Source organism: Cornus florida, unplaced genomic scaffold, assembly GCF_030987335.1.
Source record: "Cornus florida cultivar Cherokee Brave unplaced genomic scaffold, ASM3098733v1 CherokeeBrave_3.0.0_Hap2_Chr03, whole genome shotgun sequence".
Classification (NCBI taxonomy): domain Eukaryota; kingdom Viridiplantae; phylum Streptophyta; class Magnoliopsida; order Cornales; family Cornaceae; genus Cornus; species Cornus florida.
The window spans coordinates 2,431,243-2,454,803 of NW_026775573.1; the positions used below are offsets into that span (position 1 = coordinate 2,431,243).

Genomic DNA, 23,561 nt, shown 5'->3' on the forward strand with positions numbered 1-23,561 from the left:
TAAAATTCTTCTTCTGAATGTTTCTTCTTCTGTATTTAATATTTAATATGTTTATATATATATATATTTGCACCATGGCCCCTAACTTGACTTAAAATCCTGGCTCGTCCCTGATCACTCAATCAGTTATTTCCAAACTATCTTAACCATATATACTGTTTCATGCACTCAACTGTTAATGAGAAAAGTGGAAAAAGAATATGCATTTGATGACAAGCTTGTTTTTGGAACATAGTTATATAATGGAGAAATTTAAGTTTATAGCCATTTTGTATCCCATGAAAATTGAATTCTATTGCAGTGTTTCTCTCTCTATATATTTATGTAGAGACCTATATATTCACTAAGAAGCTATTCACTTCTATTTAAATGATGGTACTATATTTAAAACATTGAAATCTATAGTTATGGCGGTTTTGTCCCAATTAGATTTGCTTTCTTAATTGTCCTTAAATCACAAGGTTCATTAACAGGAATTGCCGAGCAAATGCACTAGTTTTCACAAATTGTTGTCCCCCAAGGAGCTATTAGAACTCATTTTTTATTTATTTATTTATTTTTTATCATCTATTTGAAACTCACGCATCTCTGACAAGATTTGAACCCCCCTTTTACTTTCTACTATAGAAAGAGAGTAAGTATCACCAGACTGCAATATATTAGAATGGCATTACTTCCACTCATTCTTGTACTGTCATTCCGATATTGAACGAAGAAGAGGGCTTGATCACCCAAGCTACTCACCTCTTCCCATTTACTATTACTCCAATTCAACTTGAAAATCTCAAAGAAGTTGGTTTTATATGATGATTCATGGTCAAGCCTCCGCACAACCTGTAAACTATAATAATTCGTGTTAAGCCATTAATCACAAATTTACATCAATCCCATATCTTAGAACTTTATGATTTTCACATATCTATAATGCATAAATAAATAGTTAGATATAAATACCTCGATTCATGATATCAAACCTTATTGAGATTAAATCCAACGTCCAGATCCTTTGGTCACGAACTAATCTGCAACTCTGATCAACAGGTAAAGGTGGAAACTGGTTTCTCTCTCTTGGCCTTTTGTACACATAAAATTTTTACGTGTTGTATCATTAATTGTACATAATTAATGGAGTATATGCACTTTTATAAAGGCAGAGAGAGGACCAGTTTTCCTTTTAGTAATACAATTCTACTTTCCATCAAAGTAAAGAATAAGAAAGGAAAACGCTTTTCCAATAAGTAATTACCAAAAAGGTAATTATAAGTTGACCAAATAATATAATATTAATCTGATACCTATTTACTTAACCATTAAGTAATATGTCACATGTCCAAATCATATGGGCCACAATTAAATAAATAATCTTACATTCTCCCACTTGGCACATATGATAATTTCTGTAGTGGTTTAGTAAAATAGTCATTAATGTGCATCATAAATCAGATTAACTCATTAAATTAGTCATCATAAATACCATGGTAAATAAATTACCAATGCGAGTCATGGCGGTTATATATCCTTAAATGACATAGTCCCTTCCATGTACCATAACACTAGTAATCTATTCAACATAGTCTATAAATGAGAAGTATCAATAATGATCTAACAATAATGTCTTTTCCAAGACTATTCCTATTACCACTTATTAAAGCAATACGTACATGTACATTAATTAATAGGAAATATCAGAAACACATTTAATCAGCGCAAAATGTCAAATATATATAAGCACTATTTAAGCAATCCGCAATTAAAAAATAATCATCATTGACTACATTTAAGACTCATTCTTTCAACATGTTCCATAAATGTCTTGGATGGTAGTCCATTCATTAATGGATTGCAATCATAAGTTGTGTGCTTATAATTTCAATAGACATTCATTGTTTCTAAATATTTTCTTTAATAATAAAGTATTTTAACTTTAGAATACCTATCATTTTTCATACAAGAAGATCAACAATTGCAGCATAAATTTTCAGCAATTTGAAAACGGTACCCATAACTCCAAGTCCTGAAATAAATTCTGCAACCATAAATTATAGCCTCAAAGCATGCTACAAATTAAAATTTTATAATAGACAAAGTAATCATAAATTACTTTGCACTTTTTCATAATATTGTTCCTCCAACCAAATCTTCTAGAACTCTTTTAATATATGCTTTATGAGACAATTCTAAAAACAAATCAATGTGATCTATAATGAAATATTTCTATTCCTATCACATAGGATGCTTCATCCATATATTTCATTTCAAAGTTCTTAGAGATAACTTTTAGTTTCATATAATAAACTAAGATCACTACTAACAAATAAAATATCATCAATATATAGAATCAGAAATATAAACTTACTCCCACTAACCTTCTAGTATATACACTGATTAACAGTGTTTTTCTTAAAACCAAAAGAAATAATGGTATCATTAAACTTAATATACCATTGTTAAGAAGCTTGTTTAAATCCATATATTGACATCTTAAGTTTACGGACCATGAATTCTTTACCCTCTAATATAAAGTCTTCAAGTTGTTCCATATGGACTTCCTCTTATAAACTCATATTCATAAAAATTGTATTCACATCCATTTGATGTAACTCTAAATCATAATAAGCTACTAATGCCATGGTATTTTAAAAGATTCCTTCTTAAATACTAGAGAGAAGGTTTCTTTATAATCTCTTCATTTATGACACTAATCCATTTAGTAAAATCATTACTGTTAATGGCTTGTGAATATGTAACCGGATTCGTATATATCTCACTATATATCAAAATCAGATTCGTGCAGATATATCACATAATCATCCGGAATAGCAAATCTCATTTCTCTTTGAGATCGTCTTAATGTTATTCCTTATGATTCTTCTACAATCTATTCATTGGTGACAATCTCATTATAGAGTTGTTGATCATTTAATTGTTCTTCGTTGTTAAACGGTTCAACAACTGAAGGAACAATTATTTCCTTATAAGTTATGGGTAAAGATACTTGTACCCTAACTTCTGAAATGATCAAATTCTTATTTTTATCACTCCCACTGATTTCACCATTCTTAATGAATCTGACATTACCGGTTTCAATAATTATCGTACTATATCTCGGATAGTAAAACTTGTACCCTTTAGATTACTTAATATCCACAACATTATGGGTAACGAGGAATTACTTAACATACTCCTAACCAATTCCATAAGAGCACGATTACGCCTTACAGCTACACGCTTCTGCTGTGGCATGTATAGTAAAGTGTATTGAACACAAATGGCATACATTTCAAGGAGTTTAACAAACGGTTAGAGTATTAACCTGTTTCATCATACTTTACATAATATTCACTACCTCTATATGACCTTATGATTTTCACTTTCTATCTAGTTGTTTTTCAACCTCATTTATGTATACTTCAAGAGTACTCACTGCTTAAGATTTTTCATACAACAAATAGATATATCCATAACATGAAAAATTAACTATAAAGGCGATAAAATACTTTTCTCCTCCAAAAGATGGAACATCAGAAGGTCTACAAATAATTTCAAGAAGCTATGTACTTATTGTGGCTCATTTCTTTGTGCATTTAGTTTGTCTACCCTTAATACAATCTACACACACATCAAAATCAGTAAAGTTTAGATTCAGAAGAATCACATCCTTTACTAATTTTCCTAACATTTCACTAGATATTGACCTAATCTTTTATACCAAAGATAAATTTTCTATTAATTGAGTTACGCTTAATTCTAACATTATGATACAAGATCAAAAGGATTTTAATAAATAAACCATCAAATTTGAATTTACAGAAATCATCAACAATAATACCATAACTCACAAATTATAATTTCTTAAATAAATATCATTACCAAATTTAAATGAAAAACCATTAACATAAAGTTTTTTAAATAAAATCAAATTATGGGAAATTGAATAAACATAAAAAAATTAAAATAATTTAAATAAAATCGATTGTCTAACATTAAACATAGTGTCACAATGGTTTCAACAAAAAAATTTCCCAATTATCATAAATAAGAAATTCTTATTTGAATTTGTGGTTTAGGCCATAAAAAATTCTTGCATTTATTAGAAACATAAATATTAGTACTTAAGTCAACCTATCAGGTATTAAAAAGAATTTCAACAAGTAATTCGCAATATAAAAAAGCCAAAAGCGTACTTTTCTTTTTCGAATCATTCTTTATATGTCATGTAATCTTTCTAAAAGTGTTTAATACATTAATAACACTTTTTCATTATTAAATTACTTTCTTTTAGTAGATTGACCTAAATCTTTTAATTTTGGGTGTTGCTCACTTAATGCCTTTTCTAACTTATTCCCAAATTTCTTTCTAACTTCTTGAGTCATCAGATAAACATAATGATTACCTGTTGCTTAAACTTTGTCTCCTCCTAAATTAACATAATGGTCAATTCTTTTACTTTCCACTTGTCTTAATAGTGTTAATTCGAAATGACCCATACTGAATAGACAAGAAATTGAGAATAAATTGAATAAGAAAATTCCCATTCACAATCATCCATAAGGTTCTCAATTTTGCAGCAACATTAGTCATCTAAAAATACGATCATACATGGTACGAGTACAACAAAAAATCCATAGTAGTGATATCAATTAATAATTTTCGTTTTAGATATTTATTTACAATACGAAAACATTCTTCTAGTCAAAATATTCCTTAGCACTATAACTATGGAAAACAATTATTCGCATAACTATAATGCTTAATCTGTTCAATATCTCTCAAGCTTTATGGAAAAAAATTTCTCACTCACTATCTTTATCAGTAATAACAGTAGGTTTCTCAATTTAAAATGCTAAATCAAGATTTAACACATCTAAATTTTGAACTCAACTTACTCATTTCATTATGAGAAGTTAGTCATATTGAGAATCAGAACAGATGTAGCATGCGCATTAATGGATGTAATAAAACAAACATAATAAGATAAAATCTTAACAACAATAATGCTTTGAGTTAACAACACGTATGTATAACTTAAAAATATAAATACAATGTATAACTATAGTACCCCTTTGGGTGACAACTATAAAATACTAATAATGATGCTTACATGTATTTATATATATACCTTTATTGGTGATGCATTATTTAATTAAACAAATAAGTTACCTTTGGATATCCTATATTTACCTAATTAAAAAAAAATATACATACGACCCTTTAATTTTTATTTAATCACTTGAAAATCAATTCTCTTTGAGTAATTATTTCTCATAATTAAATAAAATCAATATTCATGAATATCACAAAAAATTATAAGCATCATAATTCATGAAATATTACAATTATGTTTACTACTAAAATTAATATTCATCAACTATTATGGTTAGGCCACTTTGGTAGCTACTAACCCACACATAATATGAATATTAAATTAACTAGTAATTAATTAATTATTAATTTACCCATTTAACATTATACACACATACTCATAATTGTCGATTAAAGTTTAAGCAACTTCGATCTCAAAAACTTGATAATCCGAAATTTCATAGAAAATATCTTTTTATTTTATATACATAATAAAATATATTATATTATTTTCGGACTTAAAGATCATAATTGAATCAATTTAAAATTGATTTTACAATATGTATGTATGTTTGGGTACGAAATAATAAGTTATTTACATGTCTAATTTATTAGATTAAATTTCTAAACTCACAAATTATTCTAAAAATTCAAATTACTAAAATAAATAAATCAATACATATATTTTATGTATTCAATAACTTTAATTTTAATTTATTTTAAATTAAAATCAGAATCTTCAAATCATTGGACAAATACTTATAACAATAATTTAAACCTCTTTAATAAAATAAATAAATACACAAACTTTATGTATTTATTAATTTTTAAATAATAATAATAATAATGAGTCTTTGTAATCCTTTCACAACTTAATGTTTTTATAAAACAATAGCAAGACAAAAGCTATTATTATTATTATTTTTTTAATTCAATGTTCTTTATTAGTCATGCACGAAAATCAGTCTAAAGCATTGAAGTTGTTTGTCTTACACACATTATGCATACGTTTGTACTATTACACATATGTAAACTATGTATCAGTAACCAACTTTCATAATTCAATTTTTTTGGCTCGAGGTACCTAAACCCAAAAACCACACGGACTGATCTAAACATACGATTCTAAAAGAATGGATTATACAATCATTTAATTTTAAAATTATACATATTATTTATGCAACTTTAATGAAAAATAATGAGTTCCTAAACCGTTAGCTCAGATACCACATGTAAACTATAATAATTCGTGTTAAGCCATTAATCACAAATTTACATGAATCTCATATCTTAGAACTTCATGATTTTCACATATCTATAATGCATAAATAAATAGTTAGATATAAATACCTCGATTCATGATATCAAATCTTGTTGAGATTAAATCCAACGTCCAGATCCTTTGGTCACGAACTAATTTGCAACTCTGATCAATAGGCAAAGGTGGAAACTGGTTTCTCTCTCTTGGCCTTTTGTACACATAAAACTTTTACGTGTTGTATCATTAATTGTACATAATGGAGTATATACACTTTTATAAAGGCAGAGAGGACCAGTTTTCCTTTTAGTAATACAATTCTACTTTCCATCAAAGTAAAGAATAAGAAAGGAAAACGCTTTTCCAATAAGTAATTACCAAAAAGGTAATTATAAGTTGACCAGATAATATAATATTAATCTGATATTTATTTACTTAATCATTAAGTAATATGTCATATGTCACGTGTCCAAATCGTGTAGGCCACAATTAAATAAATAATCTTACACAACCATCATCAGTACTCCTCCACGTGAAGAAGACAACGACTCGACCAAGTATCTATCTGCAGTACTACCACCAATATCTACCGAAACCACCTCCTCCTGGTACGAATTACAGTCAATATCAAACAAGAGACGTCGAAGCACACCTAAATCATCAACTGCATAGAAATGACCCTTGTAGAAGAATGGCTTCAACAGGTATGTTGTCAGAAGTAAAGAGGGACGACCACTTCCTGTCTCGTAATCCATAAAAAGCCAAAAAAGGTGAGCAAAGATCGTATGCATAGATGATGCAATTGGGATCAGAAGCAGTACATGATGTGATGAATCTAAGTCGCCAACTTGCACACAGTGGACGTGGAGGCTCTCGAAGCTTGACTATGGTTGTTGAATAGGGATTGAAAAGATATAGTGGTGTTTCTTCATCAATGTCAAGAGGAGAAGAAAAGTGGGACAATCTAATTTCACTGATTTTATACTTTGATGGTCGTGGAACAAATTTCTGTAGTTGAAGTTGAAACAGTAGTAACCAACCACGGTAGGACGAGAAACATGCATGGGATTGAACCAAAATGAAACATTTTGGGGAAAACAAACTCCTTGTCCTTGGTGGTTTTGGTTGTGCTAGCTATGATGGATTTAAGATTACATAGGAGTAGTACTGGCCGGAGGGAATGCATGGCTATTACCACAAAGCTTCCGAGCTGCGCGCAGCAGATCGCCATGAATGACAGACACCGCGACATCGAGCGAGATCAGACAAGTCCGTGAGATGTTCCAAGATCAAGTCCAGCAATTCTTCTGGGAAGTGGGAGGGCCAAAAAAACTGTGCTTCAGATTCTACTGAACACTTCACCTTTAGGTGACTAATCAATTTTTTAAAAACTAAAGAAGATTTTTTAGGCATTGTCTTCTTGGGTGAGATCGAGAGACTACAATGCCTTCAAAGTTGGAGGTATTAGGGTTAGGGTTTGAGAGGGGGAAGAGACAGATGAAGAATATGTACTGTTTTTTAAAGAGATGATATACGTCTGCGAATTAGATTCACGCGGTAACTTACACTCTGTTTGGAATGGTGGTGGGATTTGATGAGATTTGGAATTCAAAATAGAACTAAAAGGAATATATTTTTAAAATGGAAATGAATTTTTAATGGGATTTGAAATCTCATAATTAAATTCCTTGTTATACAGTAGTTCCTTAATATGTGATTGCAACTGGTTTATAAAACACTCGCTTTAACGGAAGTGTTAATCACCACCCCTGGTTGATGCCCTTATTGAGATTGGTTAAGGATCTCCCAGGTTTAATTTGGTAAGAGTGCACCCACCCCAATTAATAATAGATATTCTTTTATTAACTATAGTTCATTCATTTCTTAATTAGGATCATTTTAAATTTTAACAAAAATTTTATTATTATAATTGTCAAATATTTTACTATTTTTAATTTTTTTTTACAAAATTTATTCTAAATTGGTTCAAAGTTTGCATTATTTTTCTTAAAAATATATATATCAGGACAAATTGAACTCACTGTTGACTCTAATGCAGGGCGAGTTTGGAAAAAGAATGTCCTAACCCGTCCCAATGACATCCCTAAGCTCACCATACCTGGAGGATTTTAATGGTACAATATGGACTCTGATTGAAACTGCTGATAGGTATGCATTTTTTTGGCAAGTAAATGTATTAATAGAGGAAACTGTGCAAGAGGAGAAAGACCAAATAGCCTAGCATACAAGCCACAAAAGGGCTAAACAGCCTAACTAAAAGCCCACCCACCCACCCAACTAAAAGCAACAACAGAAGCAGATTTCAGAGAAGCAGCAAAAACTCAGAGCAGCAACAGAGAGTTTGCATCTACAGTCCTCAATTTATTTGCAGATATCCTCCACAGTGAAATGACAACCCCAACAAAATATAATTAAGGATTGGGCTATCCAGTTAGCGATGGCCCGAGTAAATCCCATGTTTATGCGGGAAAAATTGCCATACTCTGTTTTGAGCAGGAGCAATTAAAGAAAATGTGGTCATGGTCTTCATCTTCTCTAAAGCATAACGAAGAAATACTATTTACTGTACAATTGTTTGGGAGATAATTGTACAGTAAAAAAAAGAAGAAGGCAAAGCTGATTACCATTATGTAAGCCAAATGCAAATGATTTGTATAAAAGCTTAGTTCACCAAAATGTATTATGGGTGCTTTTAAGAGGTCGATAGACTCTCTGATACTACTATTCTCTAAAGAAAATATATATATAATGCACACATGCACTTTCAATTAATAAGTTAAGTCAAATAAAACATTTAAACAAATAAAATATTTAATTAATTAATTTAATTAAATACGTAATTAAATAGTCAAATAATTAAGTAAATAAATAAAAATACAATTAAAATATTTTAAATAATACTACGACTCTCCTTTTAAAATTAGGGATATTACAATTAGCTTTCACCACCGCCACCTACACCTTTATCTCCTTCCACCGCCACTATCACACTACTGCCATCGTCTATCACCATTGCCACCACCACCGCCGCCTTCCACCATTGCCACCACCACCGCCTTCCAACACTACCACCTTCACCACTACCGCTTTCCTTCTCCACCACCATCCACCACTGCCACTGCCACTATTTATTTTTAAAAAATTATTAGAGAATGTCATTTTGTTAATTTAATTTTTTTGTTACTAAGATAAATATTTTGGAGAATTTAATTTAAAATTTATTCAATTTTTAATTTTAAATTGGTGCAACCAAATACTAGAATGGTTATTATAATTCCATTCCTACACATTTCACATTCCATTTCCATTCTCATTATATTCCCACTTGTATTGTATTCCATTCCTGCATACTAAACGTAGCATTAGAGTTATACAACTTATACTTAATGAAAAATCAGAAAAAATATTTCAGAAATAAGAAGAAAAAAAAAAAAAAACAACAACGAAGATAAAAGTTAAAATAAGAATATGAAAAGTTTTTATTTTTTATTTTCGTGTAACTAATGTTATTAGTATTTTTTTTCTTTGCTTTTCTAAACGAAGTCTTAAAGTTTTAACCTGTTGTATAAATAAATAAATAATCAGCAAAAGTGAATTAACCAACCGTCCCTAAATTTTTATAAAGACAAAGTAAAACACCCAGACAAATTGAGAGAGAGAGGGAGATGGGGAAACAAATAAAAACGGAAGAGTGAAATTGTAGGGAAAAGAAAAATGGTGGAAGTAGAAGACTGATAATTCTATGTATGTTGAGCACTCTGTTTGCCTAGTTTGGCTAGTTTTTAATTTTTTTCTAATGTAACGAATGTCATGCCATTATAATTTATATACGCCATTAATACTACACCAACCAATTTAATACTGACCTCTACAATTTCCTCCAGCATATTATCCCCATCCAATTCAATACCGACCTCTACAATTTCCTCTAGCATATTATATTTCATTGCCAACCAAAATTAAGCATTCTTTCAGGTCCCACTAGTTAATTGAACACAATTAAAATGAACCACTTAACCTTTATAGTGAATGCAATTTAACATTACATACAATTAAACATGAAATTTGTATTCTCATTTTGGTGTTCGGGGCTCTGATTTGATGTCATATGCTTGTTTTTGCCCTCTCCCAGGCCAAACCCAATTCCAACCACTTCATGCCCTTACTTGAGTTAAGAGCGAATCTAGGGGTGGATTCAACGCCACCAAAGCCCACCAAATTTATTAGAGGTAATTTTAGTCCAATTAAAAAAATATAAAAAAAATATTTAGTAGTATTAGCCCACGTCAGAATTATTTAACACGCTACATTGTGCATTTCTGAATCCTCTCCTGGACAGAGGCTTAGTGACCAAACCCGGCAAAAAAAGGGAATTAGTTTTTTTTTTTTTTTTTTTTTTTTTTTAAATATTTTACCGTACTTCATTATTTTTTTTAGTTTTTTAAAAATTTACTTTAAACCGCGTCGTTTTCTTATGACGTCAAGCTTCTCTCTCTCACACACAAAACTTTTGTTATCCATTGCTCTCGTGTCTATATGCCGTGATATTCATGTGAAAAAGCAGCCATGGGAAGGAAGCGGAATCGATCGGAAAAGGGGAAGGGGAAGGGGAAGATGGAGAAGCAATCTGTGGCGGCGTCGTTGACGTCGTAGCTTCCAGAGGATGTGATCGACGATATTCTCTCCCGACTACCGGTGAAAGATCTACATTTCAGGTGCTTTTCCAAACAATGGTGTGCCCTAATTGACTCACCTAGGTTCATCAAATTACAACTAAACCGATCACTTGAAACTGGAACGAATTTGAGTATAATTTATAGAAATGTTTCTATAATATATTCAGTAGACTTAGATATGCTACACGTAGATATGCTGGATGGTGTTTTGAAGATTGGTAATAGTATCCCTCGTCTAGATATGGTAAAATCTGACGACTATCGGACTACTGCAGAAGGTTTTTGCAATGGTTTGATCTGTTTGCATCGATTCATGTGTGCAACCATTACTTTGTTAAATCCGTCCACCAAGGAGTACAAAATTTTACCTCCAGTGCCACGTCGCAGTGGGGGTTTCCACGCACATGGAATAGTGTATGATCCCGTGGGTGATGATTACAAGGTTGTTAGGGTTGTGCTGGTCTATGAGGATCCGGATCACGCTTCGTCCCAAGTAATGGTTTATGGTTTAAGATCGAGTATGTGGAGGCGGGTATGCGAGGGCTTCAAGTATTTCCTTTATTGGCCTCCTGAATCTATGAGAAATCCCGGTGTGCTTGTTGATGGTGCTTTGCATTGGTTGGCTTGTAGAGATCAGACAGATTTGTTTGACATTGCTGTTGGTTTTGATCCCGTGGATGAGGAATACTGGGTAATAGAGGTGCCAAATGTTTCTAGTGTTTGTTATGGGACCTTGGGGGTATTGGATGGATGTTTGTGCATACTTTATGCTATTAATGAACAAGAAGCTTTTGAACTATGGGTCATGAATGATTATATGGTGGAGGAGTCATGGACAAAAGTCTTCACCCTAATGTTAACGGTGCCAAATCTCGACAGCATGTATGGCACGCAGTGTGCAAGGGTTTTGGCTTATTCTAACAACAGTAGGGAAGTTTTCTTGTTGTATATGTTTGGTAAATTAATGTGGTATTACCTGAAAGAGAAGAGGGTCATCGATCTCGGCATTTGTGCAATTGCTGCGGATGTTAATGTGAAAAGCCTTTTTAAGCTCAATCATTATCAGTGATTTGGCTTTCACTAATTGTTGCTGTGATTTATGAGGATGTTTGGTTTTGGGGGAGCTGGTAAGTTTCCACCGAAGCATGATTCTCTTATGGCGCCCATAAAGGATTTTGGTATTCCTAGAAAATCTATGATTTTTATTTTATTTTATTTATTTATTTATTTATTTTATGAGTAGAATATGTTTCAACCTTGTGATCATGGCTTGCACCTTTTGTTGATTAGCAAACCCATTTGTGCTTTTAGGTTTGCTAACTTGTTGTATCAGAAATTAGATTCTATTTTGGTTGAGACTCAAAACATATTTTGTTAATTATTTACATCAATGAAAATAGGTCCATACAGCAGACAAGTAACGCTACTCTTCAAATATTATGTATATTTTATGGTAACAGGGATCTGTTGCTTTTTGGGTCGAGAATTGATTGACAATAATTTGGAGAAATAATGTCAAAGGTTATATTACAACAAAAAGAGGCTTATAGTGGTGGTCATAAAAACTGATGTTCTATGCTGTCTATGCTGATGTATTTTTTTCAGGTGCTGCTAGAAGTTTTAGGAAAAGCTCAAAATGTGTTTTAGGAAAAACACAATGGACATGTGCTTGAGTGGCCCCATATGACTGAATGTCAAGATTTTATTATTTGGTGATATTGTTATAGCAAAATGATATAATATCATTTACCATTGTTGTATTAAAAAAATTCCCCCTTTTCCTCGTTGTAATAATGGCGCAAAACCGTAAGTATATTGTTCATGGTATATATTTTGTGTTTATACTATCTGATTCAATGCTAGTTAAATATATATTATTTTCTTCCATGTTTTCATATTATTGTGTTTCCATGCCTGTTGAACTTGATAATATGCTGTCCAAGGTTGAACTTCTTACCAAAGGCAGAAGAGTTGCATGTTACCCTTGATTTAGGGACATGCTATTTGACTGCTATATGCTGAGAGAGTTGTAAAAAGTGTGTGAAAGACAGAAGAATGCATTAAGTCTCTTACTTGATAAAATATTGCATACATAAAACTTTAGGCAGAGTTCATCTTTTCTGGGATGGAATTTGTGGCGTCAAACCTTATTGACTAGCATTCAGTAACACCGGGAGGAAGAAATTCAAACTCCATTCTTGGGGCATCATCTTGAGACCCTGTAGCTATAGCAGCCCAACTAGGATGGTTGTCTCTTGTCTGGCCAAAGTTAGGAATGGGAGGGTCATTGGGTTTGTAGGGTATGAAATTGTTTCAAATATATGGACCATTATGTCTTACTAGTAAAAACAATTACACCATTTTCTTATTGACTCTTATTCACGGTTTATTCCTTTAAAAGCTTTGATATGTGGGCAGCATCTTCTTAACTTTCTGCGCACTTGTTGACAGAGTGCTTTTGATTTTAATCAAAATATTGGTAGAGGAACTAGTGCATTTTAATGAACCTAATCTGAATGTCATACTTTCAAGTTTCTTCTATGATTATTGTCTAAAATTCTTTCATATTCACCCCAATTTAGCAATAAAATGTACACGCGCCACACCAACTGTGTCCATGTCTTGACCTAATTAAATGAAATCTAGACTTTATAGATTTGTCCATTTTCAACCTCATGACTGTAGATTTGAACTGCTTGTGCTCATGTCCACTCATCATATGCTGATTAAAATTGTCCATTTATTTTCTTTATTTCTTTTTCGCAAATTGATGATGTTCATCAAAATTTATTGTATTAAGGTGCCAGCTAGCTAGGTAACAGGAGTCTTTTCTTTTTACCATTCCTTGGTTCTTTACTTTATTTCCCGAACCTTCAATCTCATAATTGACTTTTTAGGTAAGTTCTTTTCTTCTGCTCGTCATTTGAGATACAACATCTCGAATGTAACGTCACTCATTTCAAAGTTTGTTTTAGGCTTTACAAATATTAAATTTCCTCATATTCAGCTACTATTTGTTGTTTTCTGGGAACATTCTAGCGGGAAAGACTGAGAGTCAATATCCATTGGTATCTTCATGTTTATTCTTGTCTATGTGCTTAGGGTGTGTTATGCCCCTTACGACTAGTATTGCCACAGTTTTTCAATCAATCAATTTGATATATAACAAAGTCAGTATTTAGGAATTTATGCCATGGACATAGTTTTTTATTTTTATTATTTTATTTTATTTTTTTATTTTGTAATTTCTTGTTACAGTCCTGCTCAGTAAGAAATATTGAACTTGAATTTATTTATTTTTTCTTTTCCCTTCTGGTTGGAAAATAGAAGGAAAGAAAGTTTCTGCTCAAATACAGAGGAATTAAAGTGGATTCAATATCCAATTGCATTATTTGTTCTTTCTTTAATATTCTTTTTCACCTCTCGCATTGGTTAATGATAATGTACAAATTTTGATCATATTTTGCAGTCACTAACCCCAAGCAAAGTCTCTTCCTTTTTCTACGTACATACCCTTTGAAGAAGGTTTGCAGTTTTATAGCTTATCTCGTTGTTATACATGCACACACACATACATTATATATGCACAAATAAGGAAACATCCCCCTATTTGTTCAATGTCTTCTACTTTGGCTCACTAAACCCCATACTGCTTGTAATTGATGGCTACCATTTTATGTATATAGTGTGCACTTGAGTAGTACAAGCCAAGGGAAATGAGCAATGACCAAAATTTTCATTGTATTTTCTTTAGTACTTGGTGGCTTCGTCAACTAGTTATAGTTGATTCAACAAGGAGAAAGTTGAATTGCATTGTTTTGAGCATGAATTTGTATTATCTGTTGGAGCTAATTAAAATCAACTTGAATTGCATTGTTTTGAGCATGAATCTGTATTATCTGTTGGAGCTAATTAAAATCAACTTGAGGGGTTGAGAATTTGTAGGAAGCGTTTCTCAACGTATCCAATCTTAATACGATCCTAATTAATCAAAATGGGAACTTTCAGCCACTTTTTATACTGCATATGGATGTGTTTAACCAGAAATTACACATTATTGATGTATCTAATAGGTGGTGACTATGGATGGAGAGTCATTCCACAAGTCAAATGTGTTCATGGAATTTGTGCCCTAACACAGTCATCTTATGCTGCTCTTGATGGAATTCTCTACTGCAAGCATCATTCCCTCAGAGAAAAAGTGCCCTGGGGAAGTAGAGTCAACTGAATTTACAGAAATTTCTATCCTCAGCAAACCTTTTTATCATGATGAAATTTCATATTTTAGTGCTCACAATATATTTTGGAGTTTGTAAATATATTCAAGAGGTTATTTATAATTCAGAAATGCAGGCATTATGTTATATATATTTTTTTTATTCTTTTGCCAAAAGCTTAATGCAGTTTGTTTCTCCTTGGTCATATTTGATTTCTCCAAATATTCTAATAAAAATAATAAATTGTAATTATTGTGTAATAAATTAAATTTATTTTTCGGTAATCAAAAACCATTTCACAATCCAGGGTCAATGAGACACCCCATCATTCTGCCTAAGAATCGCCTGAAGGCTACACGCAACCAAAAGAAATAGCAAAAACCGAAAAACCAGGCCCAATCAGGATAGCTGCATCCACAGATATCTCCATTGATTCTGTCTAATCATAATTTCCATTGAGTGCCAACTATAATATCATGATTAATTTGCAAGTCCACAAGGAAGCCAGAAATCATGCCACAAAGAGATGTCTTTGCCGTTACCCACCATATGCCTGATGAAAGGTCTGGCCAAACCTCTAAGGTGCAAAATCATCCCCTAATTCCACGAATTCAGGTTCAGCTGAGGACTTTAGACTCCAAAAACTGAGAGGTTCTCTCTTTCACCTAATAGACTACTATCATTTATCCTGCAAAAGGTTCCATATGTGTCTCAACAAAGAGATTTTATTAAGAGTAGCAAGCCTTGGAAGCCCAACACCACCATAGCATTTAGGATTGCAGTAATAACACATGCAATAGGTTTAAGATAAATCTTAAATAAACGCAATGCATCAATCCTATGCTGCCGGGTAAAACCATCCACAATATGGAACACCCATTTGATAGGAAAATTTATTTAATAGTTGAACCCTATGATTTCCCAAGTCATACAACCCAATTTCCATCACTTCACTTGATGGATTATTAAATAAATAGATGGTGTTCTGCCTATATTCATGACTATGGACAAGCTTAGATTCGGACTGAGCCAATAAGAGGGCTTGATCACCCAAGCTACTAACCTCTTCCCATTTACCATTGCTCCAATCCAACTTGTAAATCTCAAACATTTTGCTTATTTCAGGCCACTGCCAATAAGAATTAGCAAGCCTTTCGATGATTTCCCTATCATGATAACCACTCCTGACAACCATCATCAGTTCACCACTAGACGAAGACGTTGACTCTACCAAGTATATGTGTGGAGGAGTATCTGTGGTAGTACTCATGACCGATACCACCTTCTCCTCGTAAGAATTACAGTCAATATCAAACAAGAGACGTCGAAGCACACCATGATGATCAACTGCATAGAAGTGACCCTTGTAGAAGATGGCCGCCGCAGTAGGCCTCTTTCTGGAATTGGCAGAGAGAGACCACCAGTTTCTGTCCCTGTCACAAAGTCTGCTGTTGGAATTACAAAAGAGAGACGACCACTTTTTGTCTCCTAGTCTATAAAAAGACACGGCATCGGAAAGACTGTATACACAGATGATACAGTTGGGATCAGAAGCACTGTATGATGTGACGAATCTAAGTTTTTCAAACTTACACAGTAGCGGTGGAGGTGGTGAAAGCTTGACTAGGGTTCTTGAATAGGGATTGAAAAGATGTAGTGTTGTTGTTTCACTCCTATCATGGGAATAAGGAGAAGAAAATTGGGACAATTTAATTTTACTGGTTTTATACAGGTTTGCTATTTCAGAACTGGTTTTGCAAGGGACTTTGTGGTATTGTAGTAGTAGCCATCTGTTAGCCCCTTGACGGTTGTCCAGGGGAAGACATGGGCATTTCAAGGCCATGCCATGCCTTGGGAATACTTTGGTGTTGGTTAGACAGCCATGAGGATGCTCAGTGGGTTGTCAGCGTGCACAAGATGCTCAGCGTGCACACAGGATGCTTAAAAGGATGCTCGGCGTGCACTGGGGGTGCCCAGTGGCACTTTCGTAAATATGGTGAAAAATGAAACTTGGAGTTTTGACTCGGGATCTTTATGGGAGGTACCTTGAGTCCATAGAAGCTGGTTGGCGCAGACGACACTCAATTTGGATGTCGGAAAAGGCTTGAAAGGCCATTATGACTCCTCAAGTATGAGTGATATTTACTTCTGTCAGAGTGCTGGATTTCCTTAAGACTATACTAGGGAGGGGTCTGTTGAGCACATCGGTTGGGCTATGGTATGGCTTGCTTCGAGGGTTTAGCCAACGTACATGGGCACGTGTTGCACCACTCCAAGATGGTTGCACAAGTGGGGAGCATCCAAAATATTGAAGGGCAAACAAGTGGGCACCGATACGCGCGCTGGTGTGCAGCGGCGCGCGCGCGGGCGTGTAAGTGGGCGCGCGGGCAGGCGTCCAACCTAGTGTACGCAAGCGTCTAGCTCGGCGTGCGTGCGAGCGTCCAGGCGGGTGTACAGCCATGGGCGCATGAGGGTTCAAACATGGCGCTCGTAGAAGGGCACCAGTGTGTGCGCCGACGTGCACTTTGGTGTACACTCGAGCGTGCGCATGGGCGTGCATGGTTTGGCACGCCGTACACTCAGAAACATATATATGTGGGTGCAGATTGGTGGACTTGGCTTGGGCTAGGTTCACAAGGTTGACTCAGATGTGGCTAGAGCATGGACCACACAAAGTCATGGCTTGTGGTTACAAGAGGTGGTGGCTAAGTGGACTCGGTCGGTTGGGGGAAGTTACTAGCACTTCCCACTCATCATGGGAAGTGGGGGAGCGCTGAGTAACCTCCCAAGCATGTGGCACAATTCTGAGAGACCAACACACAGGCGGTTAAGGGTGGTTTCTTCCATTATGCAGAATGTAACTTCTTGTGGTTATGTGGCATGAGTAGAACATGCCAACAAGTCTAGCAGTTGGGCTTGTCAACTGCATTATAGTGTTGGCACATTTAGAGGGTGCCAGCACGACCCTAGGTGGATGGGAGTGTCATCCATCATCTTAGTGGGCAGTTATGAGCAGTTTTGAGAGTGGCTTATATAATGCTAAGGTGGGCTTTGTAAAGGGAACAGAGAGGAGGGGGTGAACCTTGGTTCTTTGTACGAACTCATGTTCCTTTTTAATATGTTTAATATGAGTAAAGGTTGGGGCTTGTCCCTGTAAACTGTGTGTGCCTTCTTTACATTTCTATACTGTATATATTGTGTTGTAGTGTTGGCTGAGACTTGGTGGCCCCAAGTGCCATTACAGAGGCAAAAATTCATGGTGTAATTTAGCCCTGTAACACCATCCATGGTAAGAAGAGACGCATGGGTTTGGACCAAAAGGAATTAACATGTTGGGCATGCAGAAATCAAACTCTCTGGTTGTTAGGTATAGTTTAGGGGTGTGATAATCTTTTGATAAGATGATTGTGCTAGACTTACATAGGAATAATAATGGAGGAAGTACATGGTTATTGCCACATAGCTTCCGACCAACAGCAGATCGCCATGAATGGCAGATATCGTGACATAGAATGAGATTAGACAAGTCGGTGAGATTTTCCAGAATCAAGTCCAGCAAATCTTCTGGGAGGTTGGACCAAGATGAATACTTTACTTTTTTAGTCTCAGAACAATGTATCGTTAGGTCATTGAGCAATTCATTTGGGAAGCCCGAGGAAGATTGTTTAGCCATTGACAACAGCGAATACGGTAAGGGGAGTAGAGAGAGAGGGATTTTGGTGGTGGGGGTTTGAGAGGAGGCAGTGGAATGAACAAGCAAGGAGTGGTCGATTATTAGGGTTAGGGTTTGAGAGGGGCAAGATAGACACTAACATGTCCCAATTATAAAAGATGCAAAAAAATATATAAAAGTGGCCTTTTAATATAATATATATATATATATATAGTCAATCCAATTAATCTTAGAGTTATACAATTTATACCTAATGAAAAATAAGAAAAAATATGTTAAAAAAAAGAAAAGAAAAAGAAGAAGTTAAAATAAGAATATGGAAAGTCTTACAAATTCAGGAGAAAAAATAAACGTGAATGAGGAGCTGAAAAAAAATAAAATAAAAGTAAAGATTGAAATCTTTTGGCCTCTATATCTCTATTGATTATGGTTTAATAATTGATACAAATAAATTTTTTAAGGAGGTTATAATATAAGGAAATAAAAAAATTGGCGCCTTTCTATTGAGCAGAGTTTAATAATTAAAAAGAAATAATATTTTTAGGAAAGTTATAATATAAACAAATAATTTTTTTGAAAGTTATAATATTAAGGAAATACAAATTTTAGGGCCTTTATATTGGTTGGAGTGATAATAGGAAGGAAATAAAAATTTTAGGAAGATATAACATGAAAAAATAAAAAAATAAAATTAATTTAGGAAAGATATAATATAAAGAAATTAAAAAATAATAATAATTTTAGGAAGGATATAATATGAAGAAATAAAAAATAAAAAAAAAAATTAGGTCTTCCTATTGGCTAGTGCTTTAGGCAACTGCCTAAATCTCCTAAGGGCCCAGTCGCCCCTGGGTGTCACGATTGATTAGTGCGCCAGACCTTAAACCTCTTTGAACCCTGAAAGTTTGATTTTGGCAGGCAAATTAATTATATGAAAAGAAAAAAAAAAAAATTGAAAAAAATTTATATTTATTTACAATATGAGTCTTAACTTATTATCAATCAAAAATATTGCATAACCATTAATGTTGTGTTTGGTAGACCAAATAAAACGGAATGCAAAAGATTATTCTTCTTTTATTGTTTGGTTGTAATGGTGGATGGTGACTATGGTAGTAGAAGTGGAAAACAACAGTGGTGTAGATGGTGGTATTAGAAGGTGGTGTTGGAATGATGTAGGACAGATTATTAATTAGATTTTTATTTTATTTTTTTATAGTTTAATTTCTTTATATTTTTAATTTACATAAGTAACTAGTTTCCTTTAAGATATTAGGATTTCTCTATTATAAATATTCATGCATGCAAGAGTAGAATTTAACATTTTATCCATAATATTTTAAAATTCTTTATAAATTTATCTCTTATTTTACGGATTCAAAACATCCTACTTTATAAATTCAAATAACATGTTCCTTATGAACAAATTCCTTGTTCCATAGTTTCTTTGTGGCTTTTGGGCCTGCTTTGTATTTGAGTTTTGCTCTCCAGTTAGCTCTGGGCTAGCATTGGGCTGATGTACTCCTCTTTGCTTTTAATGAATTTATCTTTACCTATCAAAAAATAAAGAAAAGAACGACCAAAATTTTCATTGTATTTTATTTCATAGTCGGCTTCTTCAACAAGGAGAAAGTTTAATTGCATTGTTTTGGGCATGAATCTGTTGGAGCGAAAACCTACTGACTGTGTAGATACTGAAGTTTGGGGGATTGAATTTGTAGGAAGCATTTCTCTACGTATCCGGTCTTAATAATTCAATCCTAATTGATCAAAATGTGAACTTTCAGCCAATTTTTATACTTATATATGGATGTGCTTAACCAAAAATAACACATTATTGATGTATATAAATTATATAATATGTGATTATGTATAATTCACAAATGCATGCATTATAAAGGTCACTCTTTTTTTATACTTTGCCAAAAGCTTAATGCAGTTTTTGGTTTTAGTAATATTCTAATAAAATCAGTGGCCTAGCGGTACTAAATCCCTGTTTCTCAAAGAGAGGACAGGGATTCAAACCTCAGTAGAGGCTTGTGTGTGTGAGTACTAAATCGGAAAAAAAAAAAAAAAAAAATTCTAATAAAACTAATAAATGGTAATTGTTTTGTTGTTTGTAAAATTAAATTTATTACAACCAATTTATGATAATATTTTCCGTCCCAATTTACGTGTCCCTTTTGGGAATTAATAATTTTTAAGGGAACATGTATTGTCTACCTAGAAATTACTAACTTTTTATTTTCTTTGAAAGTTAAAGGTTAATTTATTAATAATAAAAGAGTATATACAAGCCCAAAGAAGTTTTCAATAATAACCGGGCCCAATGGAAAGTAGAGAGCATTTAAGCCCAAAACAATTCAATAAGTTTTGAATATTCAAATTTGAAAATTTAAACAATATATATGAAAAAAATATAAAATATATTATTTAAAAAAAAAAAGTAGACACTTATTTTGGGATACACGAAAAAGAAAAACATGAATATATTTCTTTAACCAAAAACCATTTCAAAAGATTGCTCATTTTATCCTCAAATATTTGCAATATAATCCTAAGATTGCTCATTTTATCCTTAAACATTTCCAATATCATCCTAATAATATGTTAATGGGAACCTAAGAAATAACACAAAAGGTTTAACAAAAATTATAAATAGAGAAGGTACCGATTACATCAATAATTTATGCTCTAAGCTGCTGGTTGAATCCATCCACAAAATGGATGACGCATATGAGAGGAAGGTATTTTTAATGGTTCAAAATAACGATTTCCCAAATTATACATCCCAAAATCTTCTGCAAAGACATCATCAATGAAATAAATAGTGTTTTGCCTATATTCAGGATTGTCAAGGCTGACCGAGACAAGCTTAGAATCACAATGAGCCAAGAAGAGGGCTTGATCACCCAAATTACTCACCTCTTCCCAATTACCATTGCTCCAATCCAACTTGAAAATCTCAAACAATTCGGTTTTGCCTCTTTCAAAGTCAAACCTCCTCACAACCATCATTGTTACTCCTCCACAAGAGGAAGACGACTCAACCAAGTATCTATATGAAGTATTACCACCAATATCCACCGATACTACCTCCTCCTCGTAAGAATTACTGTCAATATCGAACAAGAGACGTCGAAGCACACCAATATCATCAACTGCATAGAAGTGACCCTTGTAGAAGACGGCTTCTTCAAATCTGTTGGTGGAATTAGTAAAGAAAGGCGACCACTTTTTGTTGCGTAGTCTATAAAAAGCCATGTCATGTGTGGAGACTATATACACAGATGATGCAATTGGGATCAGTAGCACTGCATGATGCGACGAATCTAAGTTCTCCGGTCTTGCACGGTGGCCATGGATGTGATGGAAGCTCGACTAGGACTCTTATATAGGGATTGAAAAGATGTACTACTGTTCATGTTTGAGAGGTTTTATACAATTCTGATGATGGTGGAACAATTTTTCCTTTGAGGTGAAGGTGAAGCAGTAGTAGCCATCCACGGTAAGACGAGATGCATGGGGTTGAAGTTGAACCAGAAGTTGAACCAAAAGGAAGGAACATGTTGGGGATGCCGAAATCAAACTGCTTCATTTTTTTGGTCGACCCATATTCTTTTGATAAGATGATGCTGTTAGAAGTACATTGAAGTTGTAATGGAGGAACTTCATGGTTATTACCACATAGCTTCCGAGCTGCAGCAGACCGCCACGAATGGCAGACACGGTGACAACAGATGAGATAAGAAAAGTCCGTGAGACGTTCCAAGATCAAGTCCAGCAATTCTTCTGGGGGGTCGGACCAAGTTGAACACTCTTCTTTTTCAACGGTTACGGTTGGGTCATTTAGCAATTCTTTTCGGCCGCAAGTAAACATTAAAGCCCATCTTCCAGCTGCGGCTGGACTATGCCTAATGCGTATTGGCTGAGCCGTATCTTGTGCTGGTTGGGACCGAGAGAAAGAGGGGAAGAATTTACTTAATAAGTATTAGGAAGAGAGATGAACATGTCCTATTTTTATATATAAAAGATGCGTGCCCATTAAGAATTGGACTTGGAGCAGGTAGAGGAACAAAGGAAATACAAATTCTTTCCGAGAGGATATAGGTTGTCCAGATTGGAAGAATACCATAACCCACCATACGCTAATAAAAAAAACCACTCCCTGGTTTTAGCCCCAAAATTTTTTTAATGTACAGAGGTTCCATTAGGAAAAACAGCAAACAGAAGAAACAGAAGGAACTTATTGCTTTAATAAATTCAAAATATAGTAAAACATAATAATAATAACCATTATTATGATAATTCTTATTGCAACATACTTTATTTATTTACACAGTCACACACACGAAAGTTTGATCCCTAGCCTCCCTTTGGGAGGTAGGAACTGGTATTCACACGCATGTCTCTACCAAAGTTTGATCCCTGGCCTCCATACACGTCTCTACCAAAGTTTGATCCCTGACCTCCTTTGGAAGGTAGGGACTGGTATTGCTAGATCACTAATTTATTGGTTTTCCCTTTAATTCATAATAAATAATATATATATTAACTCATTTGGCCCCCAAATTTTTTTTTTTCTAGCTCCGCCCCTGACCGTACTTGAATACCAAGCTGCTAAGGTTCTGGAA

The 23,561-nt window shown here is 33.7% G+C and overlaps 2 protein-coding genes across 2 annotated transcripts; one reads left to right on the forward strand and one right to left on the reverse strand.

Annotated features, from left to right (window-relative positions):
• Nucleotides 1–11,230: 11,230 nt before the first annotated feature.
• LOC132300939 (F-box protein CPR1-like) lies at nucleotides 11,231–12,106 on the forward strand. The gene has a single exon (XM_059798244.1). It carries the CDS (start codon nucleotides 11,231–11,233, stop codon nucleotides 12,104–12,106), a length of 876 nt encoding a protein of 291 aa, XP_059654227.1.
• Nucleotides 12,107–21,621: 9,515 nt separating this feature from the next.
• On the reverse strand, nucleotides 21,622–22,191 carry LOC132300940 (F-box protein At2g26160-like). The gene has a single exon (XM_059798245.1). It carries the CDS (start codon nucleotides 22,189–22,191, stop codon nucleotides 21,622–21,624), a length of 570 nt encoding a protein of 189 aa, XP_059654228.1.
• Between the last annotated feature and the right edge of the window lie 1,370 nt (nucleotides 22,192–23,561).

Bases quoted from the DNA above. Each gene is read 5' to 3' on its own strand.
- LOC132300940 (XM_059798245.1), bottom strand. From the start codon at position 22,191: ATGGCTTTTTATAGACTACGCAACAAAAAGTGGTCGCCTTTCTTTACT.
- LOC132300939 (XM_059798244.1), top strand. From the start codon at position 11,231: ATGCTGGATGGTGTTTTGAAGATTGGTAATAGTATCCCTCGTCTAGAT.